Here is a 22,342-nt window from a genome sequence, read left to right as displayed (position 1 = left end):
AAAAGTTGAGGCACTTTTTGAGGCACAATGTCCTGTCTTCTGAAGCAAATCAAGAATGTGTTGCTGAAAGAAAAGAAGTGGGGAAGTGAAATTGGATTAAATATGATGATGTATGTTTATCAACTCCTGTGGGATTCTTTTGTTTGTGTGATTAACTTAGAAATGTTACATTCTAGTTGAATATTGGTATGTGTTAATATCAATATGATTCAAACTGATATATAATTCACTGATACATCTTTGGTTTAAAATGTTTGTAGATGTTTAAGATATTTTTCTAATATTGGCTAGGATTTCTATTCCATCATATCATTCTTTTTTAGGAGTAACGTGAAGAGCTGAACAACCCACATGGCAGATGTAGCCACTGGCCGACCTTATCTGTGCCCTGTTTCAGGAATGGGTAGTGAGTGATGCAAAGTGCAACAGTCCAGTGGTTCTGTCTGTGCATTTCCTAATATACCTATGGACTAGGTGCACTTGAGCTTTTGAGTGTTATGTTTAATAACTAACATACAAGCTATGCGGAGTAACAGTCACCCAAGGCACTGATCATAATAGCCTAGTGTATATCCATCCTCTTAAGAACTTGTTCTTTGAATATGTTCCCAGTTAAAAGGCTCTGAGATTAAAAATTGCCTTTGGAGAATCTTGCCCTTTCCTCTCTGATTGTGCTCTATCATTTGCTTTGAATCAGGCAATAGAACAACTTCTTGGATAAACACTAGTTAACAAATCTCTGCCCTTTTTCAGGACTGCTGGCAGATTTTTTTATTCAATGCTCTAAGGTGATTTGAGCCGCTACACAAAGTGTGAAATGTGATAATATTTTACATAAAGCTTTCTATTGAAAGAGTTTGTGAAGATTCACAAGCAGTCGATCCAAACCCAAACAAACAAACCCAAAGTTGTGCAGGTATTAATTTGATACAAAAACATAACAGTTAATATGTTGCAATGGTTGCAAGCAACAGTTGTGCAGCTAGAAGCTACAGTACATTGCTAACGGCTAGCGACTTAACGTACAATATTTGGGTTAAATAACATGGAAATGGTGTCATGTTTGCTTTGGTTTGCAGACCTTAAGGTCAGTGTTGTAAAGCATTAACAAAGCTTTCTAGTGATCCTAAATGTAGACTTAAGGGGGGCAAGGAGTCCCTCCAGACTCTCCAATAATAGAATAGGGGCATACAGGCCATGCAGTAGTGGCTAACTGCTTGATTTGAGTAGCTGTGCTACAGTGGCTGTGCCTAATCTTCTGAATGAACTACCAGTGTCATTGCTTAAGATACTGAACCTAATTATCTTCAAAGCTAACCACAGGGTATCTAGGCTTAGGCTATCTTGCAAGACCTATCGTCCAAACAGCAGCTGGGTGAGTGGTTGTCACACATAAGTCACGTTGTGATAATGACAGTATAGAAGTTGAGAACTGTGTTTTCTCAGCTCTGTTATAAGTACACTCAAGAAAGTGTGCCTCTCCCAGGTCTGTACGGGAGTTGCAGTGATGGGACAAGACTGTAACTACCAATTGGATATCATAAAATTGGGTACATGTATATACAGTACAGTATATACAGTGCGTTCGGAAATTATTCATACCCCTTGACTTTATCCACATTTTGTTACGTTACAGCCTCATTCTAAAATGGATTAAATACAAAATGTTCCTCAGCAAGCTACACACAATAGCCCATAATGACAAAGTGAAAACAGGTTTTTAGAAATTTTAGCAAATGTATTAATCTTAAAAAACAGAAATACCTAATTTACATAAGTATTCAGACCCTTTGCCATGAGACTCAAAATTGTGCTCAATTGCATCCTGTTTCCATTGGTCATCCTTGAGAGGTTTCTACAACTTGATTGGAGTCCACCTGTGGTAAATTCAATTGATTGGACATGATTTTGAAAGGCACATACTTGTCTATATAAGTCCCGTGGATGTAAGAGCAAAAACCAAGCCATGAGGTCGAAGAAGTTGTCCGAAGAGCTTCGAGGCAGGATTATGTCGAGGCACAGATCTGGTAAAGCATACCAAAACACATCTCCGGAGAGATCTGAAAATAGCTGTGCAGCAACACTCCCCGTCCAACCTGACAGAACTTGAGAGGATCTGCAGAGAGGAATGGGAGAAACTCCCCAAATACAGGTGTGCCAAGTTTGTAGCGTCATACCCAAGAAGAATTGAGGTTGTAATCGCTGTCAGTGGTGCTTCAACAAAGTACTGAGTAAATGGTCTGAATACTAATGTGAATGTGATGTTTCAATTTTTTTTGTCTAAATTCACAAACATTTCTAAAAATCCATTTTTGCTTTGTAATTTTGGGGTATTGTGTGTAAATTGATGAGGGAAAAAACGATTTAATCAATTTTAGAATAAGGCTGTAACATAACAAAATGTGGAAAAGGTCAAGGGGTCTGAATACTTTCCGGATGCACTGTAAATACAGAACCAGTCAAAATTTTGGGCACACCTACTTATTAATGGTCTTTTTATTTATTTTTACTATTTTCTACATTGTAGAATAATAGTGAAGACATCAACATTATGAAAGTAACCAAAAAAGTGGTCAACAAATCAAAATATATTTTACATTTTAGATTCTTCAAAGTAGCCACCCTTTGCCTTGACAGCTTTGCACACTCTTGGCATTTTCTCAACCAGCTTCACCTGGAATGCTTTTCCAATAGCCTTGAAGGAGTTCCCACATATGCTGAGCACTTGTTGGCTGCTTTTACTTCACTCTGCAGTCCAACTCATCCAAAAACCATCTAAATTGGGTTGAGGTCGGTTGATTGTGGAGGCCAGGACATCTGATGCAGCACTCTATCACTCTCCTTATTTTTCAAAAAGCCATTACACAGCCTGGAGGTGTGTTTGATCATTGTCCTGTTGAAAAATAAATGATAGTCCCACAAAGTGCAAACCCGATGGGATAGAGTATCACTGCAAAATGCTGTAGCCATGCTGGTTAAGTGTGCCTTGAATTCTAAATAAATCACTGACAATGTCACCACTAAAGCACCCCCACACCATCACACCATCTCCATGCTTCACGGTGGGAACCACACATGCGGAGATCATCTGTTCACATACTCTGCATCTCACAAAGATTTCCACCGGTCTAACGTCCATTGCTCATGTTTCTTTGCCCAAGCAATTCTCTTCTTCTTATTGGGGTCCTTTAGTAGTGGTTTCTTTTCAGCAATTCGATCATGAAGGCCTGATCCTCTGAACAGTTGATGTTGAGATGTGCCTGTTACTGGAAATCTGTGATGCACTTTCTGAGGCTGGTAACTCTAATGAACTTGTCCTCTGCAGCGGAGGTAACTCTGGGTCTTCCTTTCCTGTGGCGGTCCTCATGAAGTCATCATAGTTTCATCATAGCACTTGATGGTTTATGCGACTGCACTTCAAGAAACTTTCAAAGATCTTGACATTTTCCGGATTGACTGACCTTCATATCTTAAAGTAATGACGGACTGTCATTTCTCGTTGCTTACTTGAGCTATTCTTGTCCATAATATGGACTTGGTCTTTTACCAAATAGGGATATCTTCTGTATACCACCCCTACCTTGTCACAACACAACTGATTGGCCCAAACGCATTAGGAAAGAAATTCCAAAAATGAACTTTAACAGGCACACCTATTAATTGAAATGCATTCCAGGTGACTACCTCATGAAGCTGGTTGAGAGAATGCCAAGAGTGTGCAAAGCTGTCATCAAGGCAAAGGGTGGCTACTTTGAAGAATCTCAAATATAAAATAGATTTTGATTTGTTTAACACTTTTTTTGGTTACTACATGATTACATATGTGTTATTTCACAGTTTTGATCTCTTTACTATTATTCTACAATAAGAAAATAGTAAGAATACAGAAAAACCTTTGAATGAGTAGGTGTTCTAAAACTTTTGACCGGTAGTGTATATAAAATAAAACAGTGTAAAATGTCCCACCAATATTAGACCAATCATGTTCTGTATATGTTTGGTGGGATGTTGATGGAATATTACCCTAACCCTAAGAAAACTGGACACGGGAATGTTCTTGCAGCCTTCCAGTGAAACATGTCTAGAACATTAATAATAGATATTCTGAGAACATGGCAACAGTGGAAAAAGTATCTCATTGTCATACTTTAGTAAAAGTCAAGATACCTTAGTAGAAAATGACTCAAGTAAAAGTGAAAGTCACCCAATAAAATATTACTTGAGTAAAAGTCTAAAATTATTTGGTTTTAAATATACTTAAGTATCAAAAGTCAATATAATTGCTAAAATATACTTAAATATCAAAAGGAAAATGAAAAATATAAATAATTTCAAATTTAAGCAAACCAGAAACCACCATTTTATTCTTTATTTACGGATAGCCAGGGACAGACTCCAACAATCACATTTACAAACAAAGCTTGTGTGTTTAGTGAGTCCACTCAATCAGAAGCAGTAGTGATGACCAGGGATATTCTCATGATAAGTGCGTGAATTGGACCACCTTCCTGTCCTGCTAAGCATTCAAAATGTACTTTTGGCTGTCAAGGAAAATGTATGGAGTAAAAAGTATATTAATATCTTTAGGAATGTAATGAAGTAAAAGCAAACGTTCTCAAAAATATAAATAGTGAAGTAAAGTACAGATACCTCCAAAAACTACTCAAGTAGTACTTTAAAGTATTTTCACTTAAGTGAACATTGCAACTGGATTCTGGGTAAGTTCTGTTTGACATTAAGGGAATGTTCTCCTAACTCTAACTCTAAAACATGCTAAATTGGTTCACATTAGGTTTTTGCCCACATACTGTACATAGAATGCTCCCTTACTAACGGAAAACTGGACACAAACATCCGGGGACCATGACGGGTAGCATTACAAAAACATTATTTCTCTCTAGAATTGTTAACTGGTTTAGCAGCAAAAGGTGAAAGAGCCTTGGTTGCTAAGACAACTTATGCTGAAGCAGAAACCGCTCTGCAAACATTCATTATTGTCAATTGTACACCAGTGGTGCTGTTCTTTCTGTAGTGTTGTGGAAATAATATGAAAACGTGTGATGAGGAAAATAATAAAATATGAATAGAGTTGAGTCAGACAGAGCCTATGTGCGCAGCAAATTTCAAACTCTTACAAAAGTTGCAAAAGAGAAGGAAACAGTGTTTGGAGGATATGGCTCATCTGTGAGGCAAGTTATTGGCATAATATTTCTATGTAAATGTAGTCACGTTTGATGTTTTTCTCAAATCCCTCCAGACCCCCCAAAAACTGGCATAAATATTAGAACAGAAGACATGTTTTTTGCTTTGACACAAGGTTCATTTTAAGATCAACCATGAGAGACATGACTTTACTTTCAAACTTTCTCCTACTCAAGTCCTGGATATTTCTATGCTTACTCTGGTTAGTGTAGCTGACATACCACTACTGATATGAATGTATAAATGAAAGCCCAACAGGAGTCAGGGTAGGTAAACATAGGATGCCAGAAGGTCTAGTTGTTTTGTCACCTGGTTCAACTCATCATGGTCTTCATTGGGCCAATTAGCAAAATCACAACAATCAAGAGTGCCTGCACACGCTATTTCTCTCTAAGGCTGAAGTTTCCTACCCTTGGTGACCTCCTGTTCCAAATGAATTGCTGTGACATATGCCTTTACCATCTGTTCAATCTTAAAGTAGAATATGCTGCTGAGATACAAAAGCAGAGTAACTCTATCACAAATCTTAAGAAAGTACGCAAACTTTTTCCCTTTCATTAACAACTTAACATCATTATGTCATTGATTGGACTGAAAATACAGGCCTAACCATTTCCGCCCATCTTTTGGACAAGGAATTGCTGTCACGCTAAAGCCCAAATTATTTTAGGTTAACCTTGCCATCACTCACCCTGCAACCATAAAATAACACAGTAATGGTCAATAACTCAATTTCCACTTCTTCGTCTCATTCTGCGTAATGTTGATAGAAACACAAAATACAAATGTTCAATTACCTGTGCTTCCGTTTCCCATTAAAGTTAAAAGTAACAACCCAGCCCAGCACAACCTTTCCAGTCAGTCCCCTGTAAGCTGCAGTAGCAGCTGCTGGTGGGACCAGGGCTTTTGGAAAGTAATGAGATCATGCTAATGTTGTATGTGACATTTCAGCTGATTGGGAAGGGGTTATCTCCAAGTAAAGGTGTCTCTTCATTTTAGTCTCAGCCCCATTTCCCCCTCCACACACACAGAAAGGAACACACATGCACACACTCACACACTCACACACACACACACACACACACACACACACACACACACACACACACACACACACACACACACACACACACACACACACACACACACACACACACACACACACACACACACACACACACACACACACACACACACACACACACACACACACACAGAGGATAAATAACTGATACTGGCACGTTTCTTTGAATAGCAAGACTTTAGAGACTTTATGATGTCCATTGCGAGAGCAGTGATTATCCTACAAGACTGCTGATGTCTGGGGAAATGTGATTTTATGCTATGTGTGTTGACATTCGATAACATTTTGAGTGTCAGTGTTTCTGTAATGTGGTACCTGCTGATGTTGTGTACAAGACCCTGCTACTGTATCTCTTGATAATTTCCCCCCCGAGTGGCTCCTGCTTTCAAATATTTAGCGAACAGGTGAATAAATGTTATGTTGTAGTGTCTGATGTATAGAGAAAAGGTACGGTCCGCACTCTCTAGCAAGAAAACATCATAAGGTTGTATAGCCTACAGGCTACCTTTGCCAATGTGGCAGACAGCTTGAAAGGTTGATTTCCATGAATCTTGGATATGACACCTGCTTAACCTGGTTGCAAGTACTGTTTCATAATCAGTAGACAGTTAGAAAACTGAAGTATTGTGTACGTGCATCTGTGTATGTCAAATTCAACGGCTGCTGCTAGGAATTTGTTATGGTTCTATGCATTTTTATGTAATTATCAAGGTTTGAGTTATGTGGCTTTTGGGGAGCCATTTTCGGTCAAATATAAATTATTAGTCAGGTATTGAAACTGCATTTCAATCACCTGGGGGGTTTTGGTAATACCTTGTGCACCTCTGTATGCTTTCTACATTTAAACACGGATGTTTTGTGTTCTTTTTTAGGCCACAAATTTGTCACTGAAGGGGAATACGTTGATATGACAGCGATCACTAAAGAACAGTCGGGATCCTATGAATGCATCTCCTCCAATGACATCTCAGCCCCGGATGTGAGGACGGTGAAAGTCACAGTCAATTGTAAGCATAAAAACAAACAATGACGGCAAACAGCTCAACACTCAAACAAAGCTAAATAGTCAGCTAATATGGCTCTTTTATCAGCTACATGGTTTTTCAAGGCTTTGTTGACCCAAGCGTGTTTTTTTTAGCTTACTGGGGTAAATAAATTCATTTAAGAAGCCTTCTGTTAGTTTAACATGCAAGCTAGCGTGTACATTGGTATCAACAGAAAACATATTGAAGGACTTCACAGATTATTCAGGATAACAGATAATTCATCTGTTTGAAACAGTTCAGTTTGAAGGACAGAAAGTGAATGGTTATCAGGTAGGTAGACACAGCAATATGACATAATTCATAAAAGCATAATTTCAATCTTTCAAGACTGCAAAAACATTTCCAATGTGCACCATCCTGTGAGGCATACCCACATTAGGAAGACCCAATAGTGTCCGTCTTGGCAGATCAGAATGTTGTTGTTGATTTCTGTAAGCAGAAAGTTGCCCAGCTGTCTGTGATGATGTCATATTGCTGAGTTTACCTTTAATGATAAAAATGGATATGTACTGCTATAAAACGAATTTAATGTCATGCATCCTACAGACGCTCCCTTCATTTCGAATGCCAGGAGTACAGGTACCCCAGTGGGCCAAAAAGGGGTGCTCCAATGTGAGGCCTCTGCTGTTCCTGGGGCAGATTTTGAGTGGTACAAAGAGGACCGCAGGTAAGTCCTTAAAATATATTTTTTAAATAGTCTATGTTATAAATGTCCAATGCAGCCATTTTAATCTCAATATCAAATCATTTCTGGGTGACAATTAACCTTTTCACCTGTGAGTTCCAAATATCTCTAACGGTCGCCCCAGCGTGACTTGTTTTATGCACATGATTTCAGGACTATTAACACGCGCTGCCTGCTAATTATTTATAGGCTATGTTTCAACTTGTGAATTTAAAATTATTTCTAACCAAAAAAAATGTAATAGAATTTTATTGTGGTGTGTTCCGCCTCCTCATTAATTCACATTAAAGTAGCCCATTTCAAGGAATTTATGTTTGAATCTTTACTTAGCCGGACAAACTTCTCTCTTTGAGAGCCCAAGCACTTCCACAGAGTTTCCACAGATCAAGTATGCAGATATTTGCGCAGTCTTGCACAAACATTTTCTGGCTGGCGCCTGCATTGCCTTCGTTGTTGTCTTCCTTACAATTAATCATTTTGGACATGTGTGCGTTCCTATCAAAGTAAGAGCCTTATTTTCTGTATATTGTGTAGCATACTGTAGAATATGTATATGTGTACAGTACCAGTCAAAAGTTTGGACACACCTACTCATTCAAGGGTTTTTCTTTAGTTTTACTATTTTCTACATTGTAGAATAAAAATATGCAACTAGGCAAGTCAGTAAAGAACAAATTCTTATTCACAATGACGGTCTACACCGGCCAAACCAGGGTCAAATGTCCCCTACGGGGACTCCCAATCACAGCCAGTTATGATACAGCCTGGATTCAAACCAGGGTGTCTGTAGTGACGCCTCTGCACTGAGATGCAGTGCCTTAGACCGCAGCGCCACTCGGGAGCCCAATAATAGTGGAGGCATCCAAACTATGAAATAACACATATGGAATCTTGTAGTAACCAAAAAAGTGTTTAAAAATCTAAATATATTTGTTATTTTTCTTTAAAAATATACATTTTTCTTTTCAATTAACCGGTGGGCCTTGTTAAAAGTTAATTTGTGGAAATTCTTTCCTTCTTAAATGCATTTGAGCCAATCACTTGTGTTGTTACAAGGTAGGGGTGGTATACAGAAGATATCCATATTAAGTAAAAGACCAAGTCCATATTACGGCAAGAACAGCTCAAATAAGCAAAGAGAAATGAGAGTCCATCATTACTTTAACACATGAAGTATGACGACTCAGGATAAGACCCAAATGGATACAGTTCGTATAACAGATGTTTATTATAAAATAGGGGGCAGGCAAACAACAGGTCAAAGGCAGGCAGAGGTCGGTAGTCCAGGGCCAGGGAGTCCTTGATGTAGGTCTCCGTAGCCTTGGTCCCCAGACCCGACAGTGAATACAGTCGTCACCGGGGTGGTGTGGTGCCCAGGAGAAGATAAATCCCACAGTCATAGGGTCGATGCTGATGAAACAAAGTGGCCCGGGCCTTACTGAAAACCTCCCGGAGGTCCTGGTACTCTGCGGGAACGGCGGAGAGGTCTGAGGCTACTTCTGAGCCCACACAAAGATGTCCCGGGGCAGGCTGCACCAACTTCAGGCAATTGGCGTGGCAGAATGGGCTCTAGGCCATGATAGCACCAGCAGTCCAGTCGATGAGGGGATTGTGTCACTAGAACCAAGTGAATCCCAATACCACGGGAACTTGGGAAGACTTAATAATCATGAACTGTACCGGGAGAGATTTTGACTGGTTCCCCCAAAGCAGGATGGCATGCAGAGGGGTGTGAGTAAGGGGAGAAGGAAAGTTCTCCGTATGGCCCACCAGAGTACTCACACCTACCAGTGAGCCTGATCTTTTAGTGGACAGGTAGACACGAAATCACCATTATTCCCGGAATACAAACAACTCTTCGTATTGTCTGCATAAACGTTCAGCTGGAGACAACCTAGCTCTGCCTATTTGCATCGGCTCAGGAAGAGGCGAATTGGCAGATTATGGAGACTCTCGGGAGAACTCAGGTATCCTTGGATTGTCTCAGAAACGTAGACGTCGGGGATTTCCGGGATGCCTTGGAGGCAAGGTGGAATCCTTGGGTGGGCGAGGGGGACCGGAATTGGTCCTCCTCTCCTTCCTACGTTCCCGTAGCCGCCCACTGATCTAGATAGTCAAGGTGATGAGCGATGAGCGGTCCTTAAGTTCCTCCGATAATCCGTGTCGGAACGTTTCGTACAGGGATTCTGGGTTGTAGGCACTCTCGGCAGCCAACATGCGGAAATCCACCGCATGGTCTGCCACACCTGCAGGAGTCTTGCTGGAGCTCGAGTAACTACCGGGCAGCCTCTCTCGCGGACAACGGAGAATCTAAAACCTTCTTCACCTCAGCCACAAACTCCTCCAGACTGAAGCACACGGCAGACTGTTGTTCCCACACTGCTGTAGCCCAGGCAAGAGCCCGGGCATCAATGTGATAAGGTACGCTATCTTCGTGCGGAAGGAGGAGGGCTGCAGCTCGAAGATGAGCGAACACTGGGAGAGAAACCCCCAACAGGTTCCCAATTCTCAAGCAAAGTGTTCCGGGGGAGGTAAGCGGGGTTCTTGGGAAGCCGGGGTGGCCGGGAAAGACGCACTGCTGACAGCCGGGTTACTGAGGCTACCGTCGTGATAGGCTGCCTAACCGACAACCTGCGGAATTGCTCCATCAATGTAATAAACACACGGTCATGGCATTCTGCAAAGGTCTGGAAACCTTCCATAAGACCATGAAGCAATTCCTTGTGCCTCCCAATAGTGGCGCCTTGGGAGGAGACGGCATTGCGGAGCTGGTCCGAGTCTGATGAGTCCGTCATGGCCAGATCGTACTATCACGACTCAGGATAAGATCCAGATGCAGACAGTTAGAATAACAGACATCTGTTGTAAAACAGGGGCAGGCAAATGACAGGTCAAGGGCAGGCAGAGGTTGGTAGTCCTCGGCAGAGTCCGTAAGGTACAGAGTGGCAGGCAGGCTCAGGGTCAGGCAGGATGATCAAAACCAGGAAAACTAGAAAAACAGGAGCTCAAGAAAACAGGTCAGTAATCCAGGGCAGTGTCAAAAGGTACGGAATGGCAGGCAGGTTCAGGGCAGGCAGGATGTTCAAAACCAGGAAAACTAGAAAAACAGGGGCTCAAGAAAACAGGAGTACGAAAAACACGCTGGTAGGCTTGACGAGACAAGACTAATTGGCCACAGACAACCAAAGAACACAGGTATAAATTCACAGGGGATAATGGGGAAGATGTGCGACACCTGGAGGGTGGTGGAGACAAGGACAAAGACAGGTGGATCAGATCATGGTGTGACATGAAGGTCAATGTGGAAAATGTGAAGAACTTTGAAAGTTTCTTCAAGTGTGGTCGCAAAAACAATAAAGCGCTATGATGAAATTGCCTGTCATGAGGACCGCCACAGGAATGGAACACCCAGAGTTCATTAGAAGAGACTGCGTGAATCAAGCCTTCATGGTTGAATTTAAGCAAAGAAACCACTACTAAAGGACATCAATAAGAAGAAGCGACTTGCTTGGGCCAAGAAACACGATCAATGAACATTAGACCGGTAGAAATTTTTGGTCCAGATTTCAGATTTTTGGTTCCAATCGCCGTGTCTTTGTAGGTGAACGGATGATCTCCGCATGTGTAGTTCCCACCCTGAAGCATGGAGGAGGAGGTGTAGGGGTGCTTTGCTGGTGACAGTGTCAGTGATTTATTTAGAATTCAATGGACACTTTCTGCAGCGATATGTCTTCCCATCAGGTTTGCGCTGTGGGACTATCATTTGTTTTTCAACAGGCCAATGACCCAACACACCTCCAGGCTGTGTAAGGGCTATTTGACCAAGAAGGATAGTGATGAGGTGCTGCAACAGAGGACCTGGCTTCCACAATCACCCAACCTCAACCCAATTGAGATGGTTTGGGATGAGTTGGACCACAGAGTGAAGGAAAAGCAGCCAACAAGTGCTCAGCATATGTGGGAACTCCTTCAAGACTGTTGGAAAAGCATTCCAGGTGAAGCTGGTTGAGATAATGACAAGAGTGTGCAAAGCTGTCATCAAGGCAAAGGGTGGCTACTTTGAATAATCTAAAATACATGATTTCAGATGTGTTATTTCATAGTTTTTATGTCTTCACTATTATTCTTCCATGTAGAAGTTAGTAAAAATAAAGAAAAACCATTGAATGTGTATGTTTGTCCAAACTTTGGACTGGTACTGTATATAAATGTGACTACTTTGAAGAATCTAAAATCTAAAATATATTTTGATTTGTTTAACACTTTTTTGGTTTCTACATGATTCCGTATCTGTTATTTCATCGTTTTGATGTCTTCACTATTATTCTACAATGTAAAAGAAAAACCCTTGAATGAGTAGGTGTGTCCAGTTTTATTCAAATGTTTTCAAGTACTGGTGAAAATAATGCATTCAGATGATTGCATAGATTGTAATGGACACCTATGATGTGTGTAAAATACTTTTTTGAAGGTTGTACTGATTATAATGGCTTAATGTTAAGCTATTTGCCAGCTATGTGTGGCGCCATGTTTGCTGACATTGTACAATACATTTTGCGTGTCACGTACACTTCTGTCTGACCAAAGATGTTATAATGAGGTGAAGGAATGGTTCAATTATCTTTCAAGTAAACTTCCGGAAGTGAATGAAGGGACATGAATGATCGTAGACAACACACCCCCTTCAACATGCACACTACAAACAAACCAAACTCATCTTGTCTCCTCTTATTATCTTTGGTTAACGCAAAAAAAAAAAACATGGCGGCGAGCACAAACTAGCCATCGTCGGATTACTTTTTGTTTAAAAAAAAGTGTTTTAATCAATTATTTCAATCAATGGTGAGCTTACCCGTGATGTGATGAATTATAAATTGTAATTGCTATTAGCTAATTCATATTGTGGTTTCTGTCAGCTGAGAATGATCTAAATATGACGGCTTGTGTTATGTCAATCTTTCCTCATTTAGCACAAGGTCTAATGTAGCCTACATTTTCCGGTTTTGAGGATTTTGTATGCTGTCTTTACTTCTGTGAATGTCTGAACATTACATTCAGGACAAAACTTAGCAAGGACTGTGTTTGTGCAAAACATTTCTGTGAAAAAACAGTGCTGCTAGCTCAAATGCTGACTGTTGTGTCAATCGAAACTTGACATTCTAAATAAGTGTTGTAATCACACTGGTTTGAGCGTACGTTGCAGGGACAACTGTAGATGATCCCACTCGTTTGTTGGTACGTGTGAAAAGGTTATGTACCTTACTGTGATAGTTATTTTTTATAAAAATGGTCTAAAAGAAACAAAAATAGCTTGCAAAGAGCAAGAATTTTGCTAGGACTGTCTGGACGTGGTCTGAGTGGAGAGGGAAAAACTGAAAACGAGTTGATATTGGCAGAGAGGTTTGGAAGTGTATTTCTTATTCGTCTATTATAAACCGGGTAGTTTAGATACTGGATGCTGATTGGCTAAAGCAACATTTAGCTGTGGGTATGTGAGCTTGTATACCACGTTTAGCCTTTTCATCTTGATATCATTGCGAATTTCACCTTGATAAATTGGCTACATCAAAAATAGTTTGACATGCCCATGTAGAAAATAAGAGTTTAGATGAACTTGAGAGAAACAGGTACAATGTGAGACAAACAAAGTGGGCTCTTACCTGCTTCACTGACGGGTGTGTGGAAAAAGGGATACATTGTGAGTTTGGGAATACAACAGAAAACGGAGCTGAACGACATCCTTCAGGACTTTTCTGGTTCAGTCAGGAACATGAATGGCGAAGAACATGAGATTAGCAGCTATGCTGGACACAGAGCTGGTTTGAACCAACATATCAAAGATCCCCCCCCTATCAGTTTGGCATGGAATATACAGAAGGACACCGAATTCACAATGAGCAACAATGTGTTTGTCGACGTAAATAAAAACGTGAGGAAAGAGGCGCTCGACAAAGCTGCCCACCACACAGCCATAACTGAAAAAGACATGCAGCTCATCAAACAATCCAAGGTTCTGGACACTGAAACACCTGATGGTTTGGTGAAGAAAGTATGTTTTGATGTTCAACTTCATTTTGAGCAAAAGGGTGAAGGAGGGTAACCGCCTGTTGAAACCTGACTAATTTAATATATGTACAGACGAGAACAGCTTACAGTATGCGACTCTCTCGTTCAACAAACCCACAAAAAACACAAGGGCCTGCAGGAGAAGAACAGGGAGAGTGGACGGGGATACATGTTTGAACTGCCGGGTGATCCCCTCTGCCTGATAGCTACGCTTAAGTAGTATCTGTCCCTCCATCCCTCCATCGCCCCTGTGTTGTACCTCCTCCCGAAACGGAAAGCAGTGAATGGATACATATGGTATGTAACTGTTAGCTAGCTAAATCAATTTTACCCTGACAATATAACTGGTAGCTATATCGGCCCAACTATTAGCTAACATTATTTTCTTTTATATCTTTCAGGTACATCAAAAAGCCGATGGGAGTCGCAGATTTACACCAACCACTGCCTCCGAACCATGAGAAATAATGTCTGTCAGTGGACACAGATCTGAAACCTATCTTCAAAGTTACTGGATGCCAAATCTGGAAGCGACGAAGCGGTGAAGCACTATTCTCTCTGACAACAAAGCAGCAACTTCCCCAACTAGAAGAATGGCATCCATTTCCAGCAGCATGGATCCAACAAACAACAACATGGGCAAGGCAATAACAATAACGTGGGGCAATTTTTTCATTTATCCACAATAAAAGGCATCATTCAGATCAACATTAATACATATTTGCTGTGTGTTAGTCACTCGAGAAGTGGCGCTAATGCTCTGTTTTTGCATACATTTAATGAAAACGTACTAGCTAGCCTGTGGTTATGTTGCATAGCAACCAGTCTAGCAACGAGACTACTTTTTCTGGCGGAATGTATTTATTATGAATTTATTTATTAAAACAAAATGTTCAATATAGATGTGTCTTTCTTTGCCTTACTGTGTTGGCAAATGGTTTCTAAAAGCAAAAAGGCACCTCGGGGGTTAGTGGTATATGGCCTATACACCACAGCTAAGTGCTGTATCCAGGCACTCCGCGTTGCATTGTGCGTAAGAACATCCCTTAGTCGTGGTATATAGGCAGTGGTGTAATGTACTTAAGTAAAAATACTTTAAAGTATTACTTAAATATTTATTGGGGGTATCTGTACTTTACTTTAATATTTATATTTTTGACAACTTTTACTTTTACTTCACTACATTCCTAAAGAAAATAATTTACTTTTTACTCCATACATTTTCCCTGACACCCAAAAGTACTCGTTACATTTTGAACGCTTAGCAGGACAAATTCACGCACTTATCAAGAGAACATCCCTGGTCATCCCTACCGCCTCTGATCTGGTGGACTCACTAAACACAAATACACAAAAGCTTTGTTTGTAAATGTCTGTGTTGGAAAGTGTCCCTGGCTATCCATAAATAAAAATGTAATTGTGCCGTCTGGTTTGCTTAATATAGGCAATTTGAAATTATTTAAACTTTTACATTTTACTTTTGATAATTCGGTATATTTTGCAATTACATTGACTTTTACTTTTACTCAAATAGTATTTTACTGGGTGACTTTCCCTTTTACTTGAGTCATTTTTTATGAAGGTATCTTTACTTTACTCAAGTAGGACAGCCGGGTACTTTTTCCACCATTGTATATAGGCCATATACCACACCCCATGTACACCCATCAACAGGCTGAAATTTCAGGAGGTCTTTTCAAACAGCTCTTACACTAAAAGGGCATTGTCATCCTTTTCATATTTCACAGTATTATTCCAACATAGTCTGGAAATGCATATAACAGAGGAATTCATGTTTTTGACTGCACTGGGCATTTAAGGGTCTCAGCCTTTGTTGATTGTTAGGAGATTTATATCCCCCAGCTGTTTTTATTTTCCACAGGCGATATTTAAGTTTGTATAATTATAATTTACTATCCAAATTACTTTACTTTCTTTGGACGAGAACCATCATGGCCACCAAAGTCGACTTGTGTTTGTTTTTGCATAATTTGTTTCTGTCAATGGGCTGCTTTGCTTGGACAACCTCTGAGAAAGTATAGTTAAAAAAAATAATAAATCACTACACTATCTTGTTTCGAAACGAACCGGCACAAGCCAGTGAAGTGTGGGGAATATTAGTGATGCAGCCAAATATTTTTTTACACAATGCAGATTGTTGTACAGCGATCCAGAGCTGTCGTCTCAGCATGACCCAATGAGCTGTGTTCAGTATTAGGGCTCTAGAGACTTATTTCAGAAGTATTTTTGTCGATGTAAGTTCCCGAGACTAATAGTCTTTACCTAGCAGCCATGCTTGTGCTAAACCCTTCTCAAGGACATACACATACACCAGTGGAGAATGCTGAGGGGAGGATGGCTGATAATAATGGCTGGAACGGCACAAATGGAATGGCATTAAACCCACGGAAAACGTGTGTTTGAAGTATTTGATACCGTTCCATCTATTCTGCTCCAGCCATTACCACAAGCCCACCCTCCCCAATTAAGTTGCCACCAACCTCCTGTGACATACACAAATACCTACACAGCAATGTACTCAAACTGGACTGGATTATACTGACATTGTTTACAGACTACACCACGGGTTTCAAACATACGGGCGTCCAATCTAGGGGATAAACTATTTTTTTTTTAAATGACTTAAACCAAATCGAAACTGTTTAGAAATGATAATGGTCTGTCCAGCTTGCTAATAATCGCTAGACAGTCAGGGGAGAATAGAAAATTACCAAAACAATGAATTGAGAGCTATTTTTTGCTAATATTGATGGCAAGGAAATGCGGCCCCCGGGGCAACATTTATTTCACACCCTTGGACTACACCTTCACACCATATCCCCCAATGGGCCACATTTGATTGAGATAAGATGTAGCTTTTAACTTCATGTCTATAGGGATTTTCTTATGGATAAACATATACAGTAGATATGGGATTCCAGTACCAATATTCTAAGAACGTATTTTCTTCTTTACAGACTCTTCAATGGACTGAATGGGGTTAAGATAGAGAACCAAGGTAAACAATCCATGCTTATGTTTTTGAATGTTTCTGAAGAGGACTACGGAAACTACACGTGTGTTGCCCTGAACACCATGGGGATCACCAATGCAAGTATAATCCTCTATGGTAAGACTGCCTTACTGTTACTGTTGAAGTACTATATCGGTTTAATACTGTACATGTTTTTGTGTTATTGTGTGCACTGGGGATGCAATTATAGCAATTGAAGATGTTATAGTTTAAACACAAAAGTATGTGGACACATGCTTAAAATCATGGGCATTAATATGCAGTTGGTCCCGCCTTTGCTGCTATAACAGCCTCCACTCTTCTGGGAAAGCTTTCCACTAGATGTTGGAACCTTGCTGTGGGGACTTGCTTCCATTCAGCCACAAGAGCATTAGTGAGGTCGGGCACTGATGTTGGGCGATTAGGCGTGGCTCGCAGTCGGCGTTCCAATTCATCCCAAAGGTGTTCAATGGGGTTGAGGTCAGGGCTTTGGGCAGGCCGGTCAAGTTATTTCACACTGGTCTCGACAAATCATTTCTGTATGGACCGCTCTTTGTTTACAGGGGCAATGTCATGCAGAAACAGGAACGGGCAATTGAGGACAGAAGATTTTTACGCTCTACGAGCTTCAACACTCAGCGGTTCCGTTCTGTGAGCTTGTGTAGCCTACCACTTCGTGGCTGAGACATTGTTGCTCCTAGAAGTTTCTACTTCACAATAACAGCACTTACAGTTGACATGGGCAGCTCCAGCAGGGCAGACATTTGATGAACTTACTTGTTGGAAAGGTGGCATCCTATGACGGTGCCAGTTTGAAAGTTACTGAGGTCTTCAGTTCGGGCCATTCTACTGACAATGTTTAGCTATGGTGATTGCATCGCTGTGTGCTCGATTTTATCACCTGTCATCAACGAATGTGGCTTTTGTAGGCTATATAGAAATAATGACACTCAAACTTAAAATCATTAAACATAATAATAAGGATTTATATCAGCCTAATCAAGGTTTAGATGACATCACATATTCCTGTGTTTGATCTTCTAATAGAGCTGCATGGGATTTCTACTAATACATCCAATGGCAATGTCTGCGATAGGTATAATGCCTGGAGCCACCTGTGGATTTGACAATTACGATGCAGTTACACCTCCGACATTGCCTAAACAAAAGCACTGATATGCTATGCAGTTGTCAGTTACCGCAGGTTAACTGGATCTGATTGAATAAAATCCCATTTTATTAGCCAAATACAATAGGTATAGTAGACCTTACAGTGAAATGCTTATTTTCGAGACCCTAAACAACAATGCAGTTAAAAAAAATATGAATTACAATAGGAAATAAAAGTAACAAGTAATTAAAGAGCAGCAGTAAAATAACAATAGCAAGACTATATACAGGGGGGTACCCGTACAGAGTCAATGTGCGGGAGCACCGGTTAATATGTATATGTGGGTAGAGTTATTAAAGTGACTATGCATAGATGATGATAACAACAGAGAGTAGCAGCGGTGTAAAAGAAGGGGTTGTCAATGCAAAAAGTCTGGGTGGCCATTTGATTAGATGTTCAGGAGTCTTATGGCTTGGGGGTAAAAGCTGTTTAGAAGCCTCTTGGACCTAGACTTGGCGCTCCGGTACCGCTTGCCGGGCGGTTGGAGAGAGACCAGTCTATGACTAGGGTGGCTGGAGTCTTTGACAATTTTTAGGGCCTTCCTTTGACAGTGCCTGGTATAAAGGTCCTGGATGGCAGGAAGCTTGGTCCCGCACTATCCTCTGTAGCGCATTGCGGTCGGAGGCCGTGCAGTTGCCATACCAGGCAGTGATTCAACCAGTCAGGATGCTCTCGATGGTGCAGCTGTAGAACCTTTTGAGGATCTGAGGACCCATGCCAAATCTTTTCAGTCTCCTGAGGAGGAATAGGTTTTGTTGTGCCCTTTTCACGACTGTCTTAGTGTGCTTGGACCACGTCAATTTGTTGGTAATGTGGACACAAAGGAACTTGAAGCTCTCTCTGTGGATCTGTTAGGGTGGTATGCAAATTGGAGTGAGTCTAGGGTTTCTGGGATAATGGTGTTGATGTGAGCCATGACCAGCCTTTTGAAGCACTTCATGGTTACAGATTATCTACAGAATGCAGTTACACCTCCGACATTGCCTAAACAAAATAAATGATATACTATGCAGTTGCTGGTAACTGGGGGTTAACACTGATCTGATTGAATCCTGGCCTAAATGTAGATCTGTCTGTATGGTGGGGTATAAAGCAGACATATACTCTACATAGTGTTTGTCAGTGGTCTTATTCATAGTTGTGGGGGGAAATCCACAGTGAAGCAAACTTGCAGTTTTGTAATGTAGAGTAAAGCCATTAATAAATTAATTGTAACATTGTTGACGTGAATAGGACAAAAAGCACCAACTTCTTGATTATCTCTAGAGGCATATCATGTGAATGAGCTGAGCCTCTTTGGATTCAATAGCTATTGAGAGAATACAATAGCTCAGTATACAAATTTGTTGAGTCATAGGAAACTTCTAAAACTCTTAGGATAGCATTACAGTTAATCCACAGTGTATTGTCAACTTTTCCTTTGAATGCAGTTCCAGCAGTTTACAGAGAGTAACAAACTTCAACAAAAACACATATTAAGAAGCAATTTTAGCCATCCTACACTATTCTATTCTCAACGTTATAATCATGAATATCTCCTCTAGCCTCAGTTGTGCTCCTCACTTCACATGCCAAGGTATTTGGGGAATGTTGTTTGTTTTGTACTGCATGTTTATTTTTGATCATCAAAGGGTATAGAATAACCTGTCATCTCTGATATGAATGATGGATGTGTGTTTAAATAGCTATTTGAGTTCCTGGCTATGCTTTGTTAAGATGGTCAGTGTCTAATGGAGGATATGCTCAGTTTTCAAAGCAACCGGTCCTATTCAATGTGCAGGAGGAATGCATCTTGTTGGTTCTTTACCTAACGTTACTGCTGATGATGACCTCTTTCCAGTCCTCCTTCCCCTAGATTACTTTCCAGGAAAAGGCCCTAAAGCCAACATCCAGTTTTGTTGTCAGTTAAAGCCAATAGATCCCACACTTTTTTAGCTGTGGAGGGGGGATAGACACAGTAAGAGAGCTAAGTGGGGGTAAGCACTGTCTCTTTAGATGCCTTACTGTGAAGTTAATATCTAAACATTTTTCCCCACAGGCCCTGGGACCATGATGCACGATGTGAACAGGGCAGCACTGTCGCCCCACTGCTCGTTCTGCCTACTGCTGACTGTTTTCTTTTTGTTCCTACTCAAGTTTTGATGCAACACAGGCCATCATCAGCTTCTATCAGCACTGAAAAACAACAAGACTCTTGGTCCCAGAAGAAGAAATGGAACAAAAGGAACCACCAATAACATCGTTGGTTTGCTCTTCTTTTTTGGGGGTTTGCATTGGCGGTATGTCTTCTTTTGGACAAAAACCAGAAGATGGGACATATCTAGGAGGGTGGGGAGGGAGAGGGTCGACCTGGAAGCTGATCTGAGGTGATGGTACTACCAAGTTTGTGTCACTCCAACCTTTTGTATGTAAAAAAGGGGAAACAAAAAGTTAATGTAAGTGTTGATAGTTGACTGGTTTTGCCCAAATATTGAGGTGTACATTCAGATTACTGGTGTGTCCTGTCCTGTTTGTTCTCTGTACAATAACATAAGCTTTTTTATTATAGTAAATTACAAAAAAAATAGAACATGCAATGTGATTGTTCATTTTACTGTATTTTTACAGTTGTATGCAACAGAATAATAACAAAAACAGACCATTCAATATAAACTATGTCAACTTCAGTGGCAGAACAACACAATATCAAATATTTAAGGATTATTTGTGACAAATGAAGTCCATACACAGCAAAAGAAAAGCACTGTTGAAGCATAAACAGCACTGACACAGTTTTTGGCGTTGTCACTGAGAAGAACTGCATAGTCAAAGACAAATGATGACAGTGCTTTTTAAGTTGTCTGAAATTGGCTATCGCCTTTTTAAAAGGAAGTTTTGAGACAGACAAGACTGATATACACAGGCAGAAATGTGCAAAGAAAACAGTTTATTCACTGCACAAGTGATTTGTTCTCTCACTGACTACAGTGACATCCCACAATCCCATTTAGCTAATGTGGGAGTCTACGAACAAACCGCAAACGGTAAAGTAAAAAACAACATGATTCCAACAGGATACATGTAGAAATGCGTCCTGCGCTCCCCACTACAAGAAGTGAAGAGAAATGAGTCATTGAGAGTCATTGATCAAATGTTCTGATCTCTCTTTAAATGGCAAAACTTTGCAGAAAACAAGAGAGTATAAACCCAGAAGTCATTCTAGCCCTCTGCATTGACCAGGGATTGAAAAATTGTGAATGTCTGTCGGTTTGTGTCCTTTCAGGCCCTATTCAAATAAACATTGAAACTGGTGTGCATATTGGATGTGTATATCTGCATATCTATTGAACAGACACAAAGCTTTCTGATTTAGGAACAATTTCCAAATGACGTTGCCTGATTACCTAAATTACTGTCACAATCAATTCAAAAAAATTCTGCAAAGAGCCTAGCAGAAATTCACTGAACCGCGTTCATTATTTCCTCTAGTTTAGAATGTTTCTCATGTACTTTACCTGCATGGTTAACTGTTTGATATAGCCAGGGCCGGCTCCAGGCATAAGCGGTCGCTCAAGGACTCAGGCTGCTAGGGTGCCCCAGAACAGCAACAACAAAACACTTTTTTTTAAGGAACTCGGGGATCTCAACTTACTGTTGAGAGTTAAAATAGTAGAATACACAAGGTGCATGTATGAAATTTGGTTGTGCATCAGAATTTAAAAAATCTCCATGAGCCATGTCAGTCAACAATTTTTAGATCGGTAAATTAGTCTAGCCATCTATCTACACTTGGAGTAATCATGGCTGAACACCGACCAGGCACTCAGGGCACATGCCCAGGGGCCCTGACCTCAAGGGAGCCCCCATTGATTTGATTAGACACTCTCACTCAGATATCATTAACATCATTAATATGGCATAAGTTATGGCAAATTGTAGAGACCTGCAGGAAATTAGCTTTAAAACTGAAAAAAAGTATCTCCACCCCATTAGCTGTAAAACTGCCCCATGGCAAAATGTGTGGAATTGCAGGAAATGTACTTTAAAACATACATACAAGTGAGTCCATGAATCGCAATGATGTAACCGTTATGGT

General features: G+C 40.5%; 1 protein-coding gene across 1 annotated transcript in view; it reads left to right on the top strand.

Moving 5' to 3' along the window:
* Positions 1–20,524, top strand: part of LOC115105412 (opioid-binding protein/cell adhesion molecule homolog) — a 399,656-nt gene extending 379,132 nt beyond the window's left edge. The window contains 4 exon segments of the mRNA XM_029627437.2: positions 7,159–7,293; positions 7,879–7,999; positions 17,062–17,213; positions 20,306–20,524. Of these exon segments, the coding sequence (XP_029483297.2) occupies positions 7,159–7,293; positions 7,879–7,999; positions 17,062–17,213; positions 20,306–20,409 (512 nt within the window). The 3' untranslated portion in view covers positions 20,410–20,524.
* The last annotated feature ends 1,818 nt before the right edge of the window (positions 20,525–22,342 follow it).

This window comes from Oncorhynchus nerka, linkage group LG22, assembly GCF_034236695.1.
Source record: "Oncorhynchus nerka isolate Pitt River linkage group LG22, Oner_Uvic_2.0, whole genome shotgun sequence".
NCBI classification, from domain to species: Eukaryota; Metazoa; Chordata; class Actinopteri; order Salmoniformes; family Salmonidae; genus Oncorhynchus; species Oncorhynchus nerka.
Note: the sequence above shows the minus strand (reverse complement) of the source record. Positions and strands in the feature narration are given on the sequence as shown.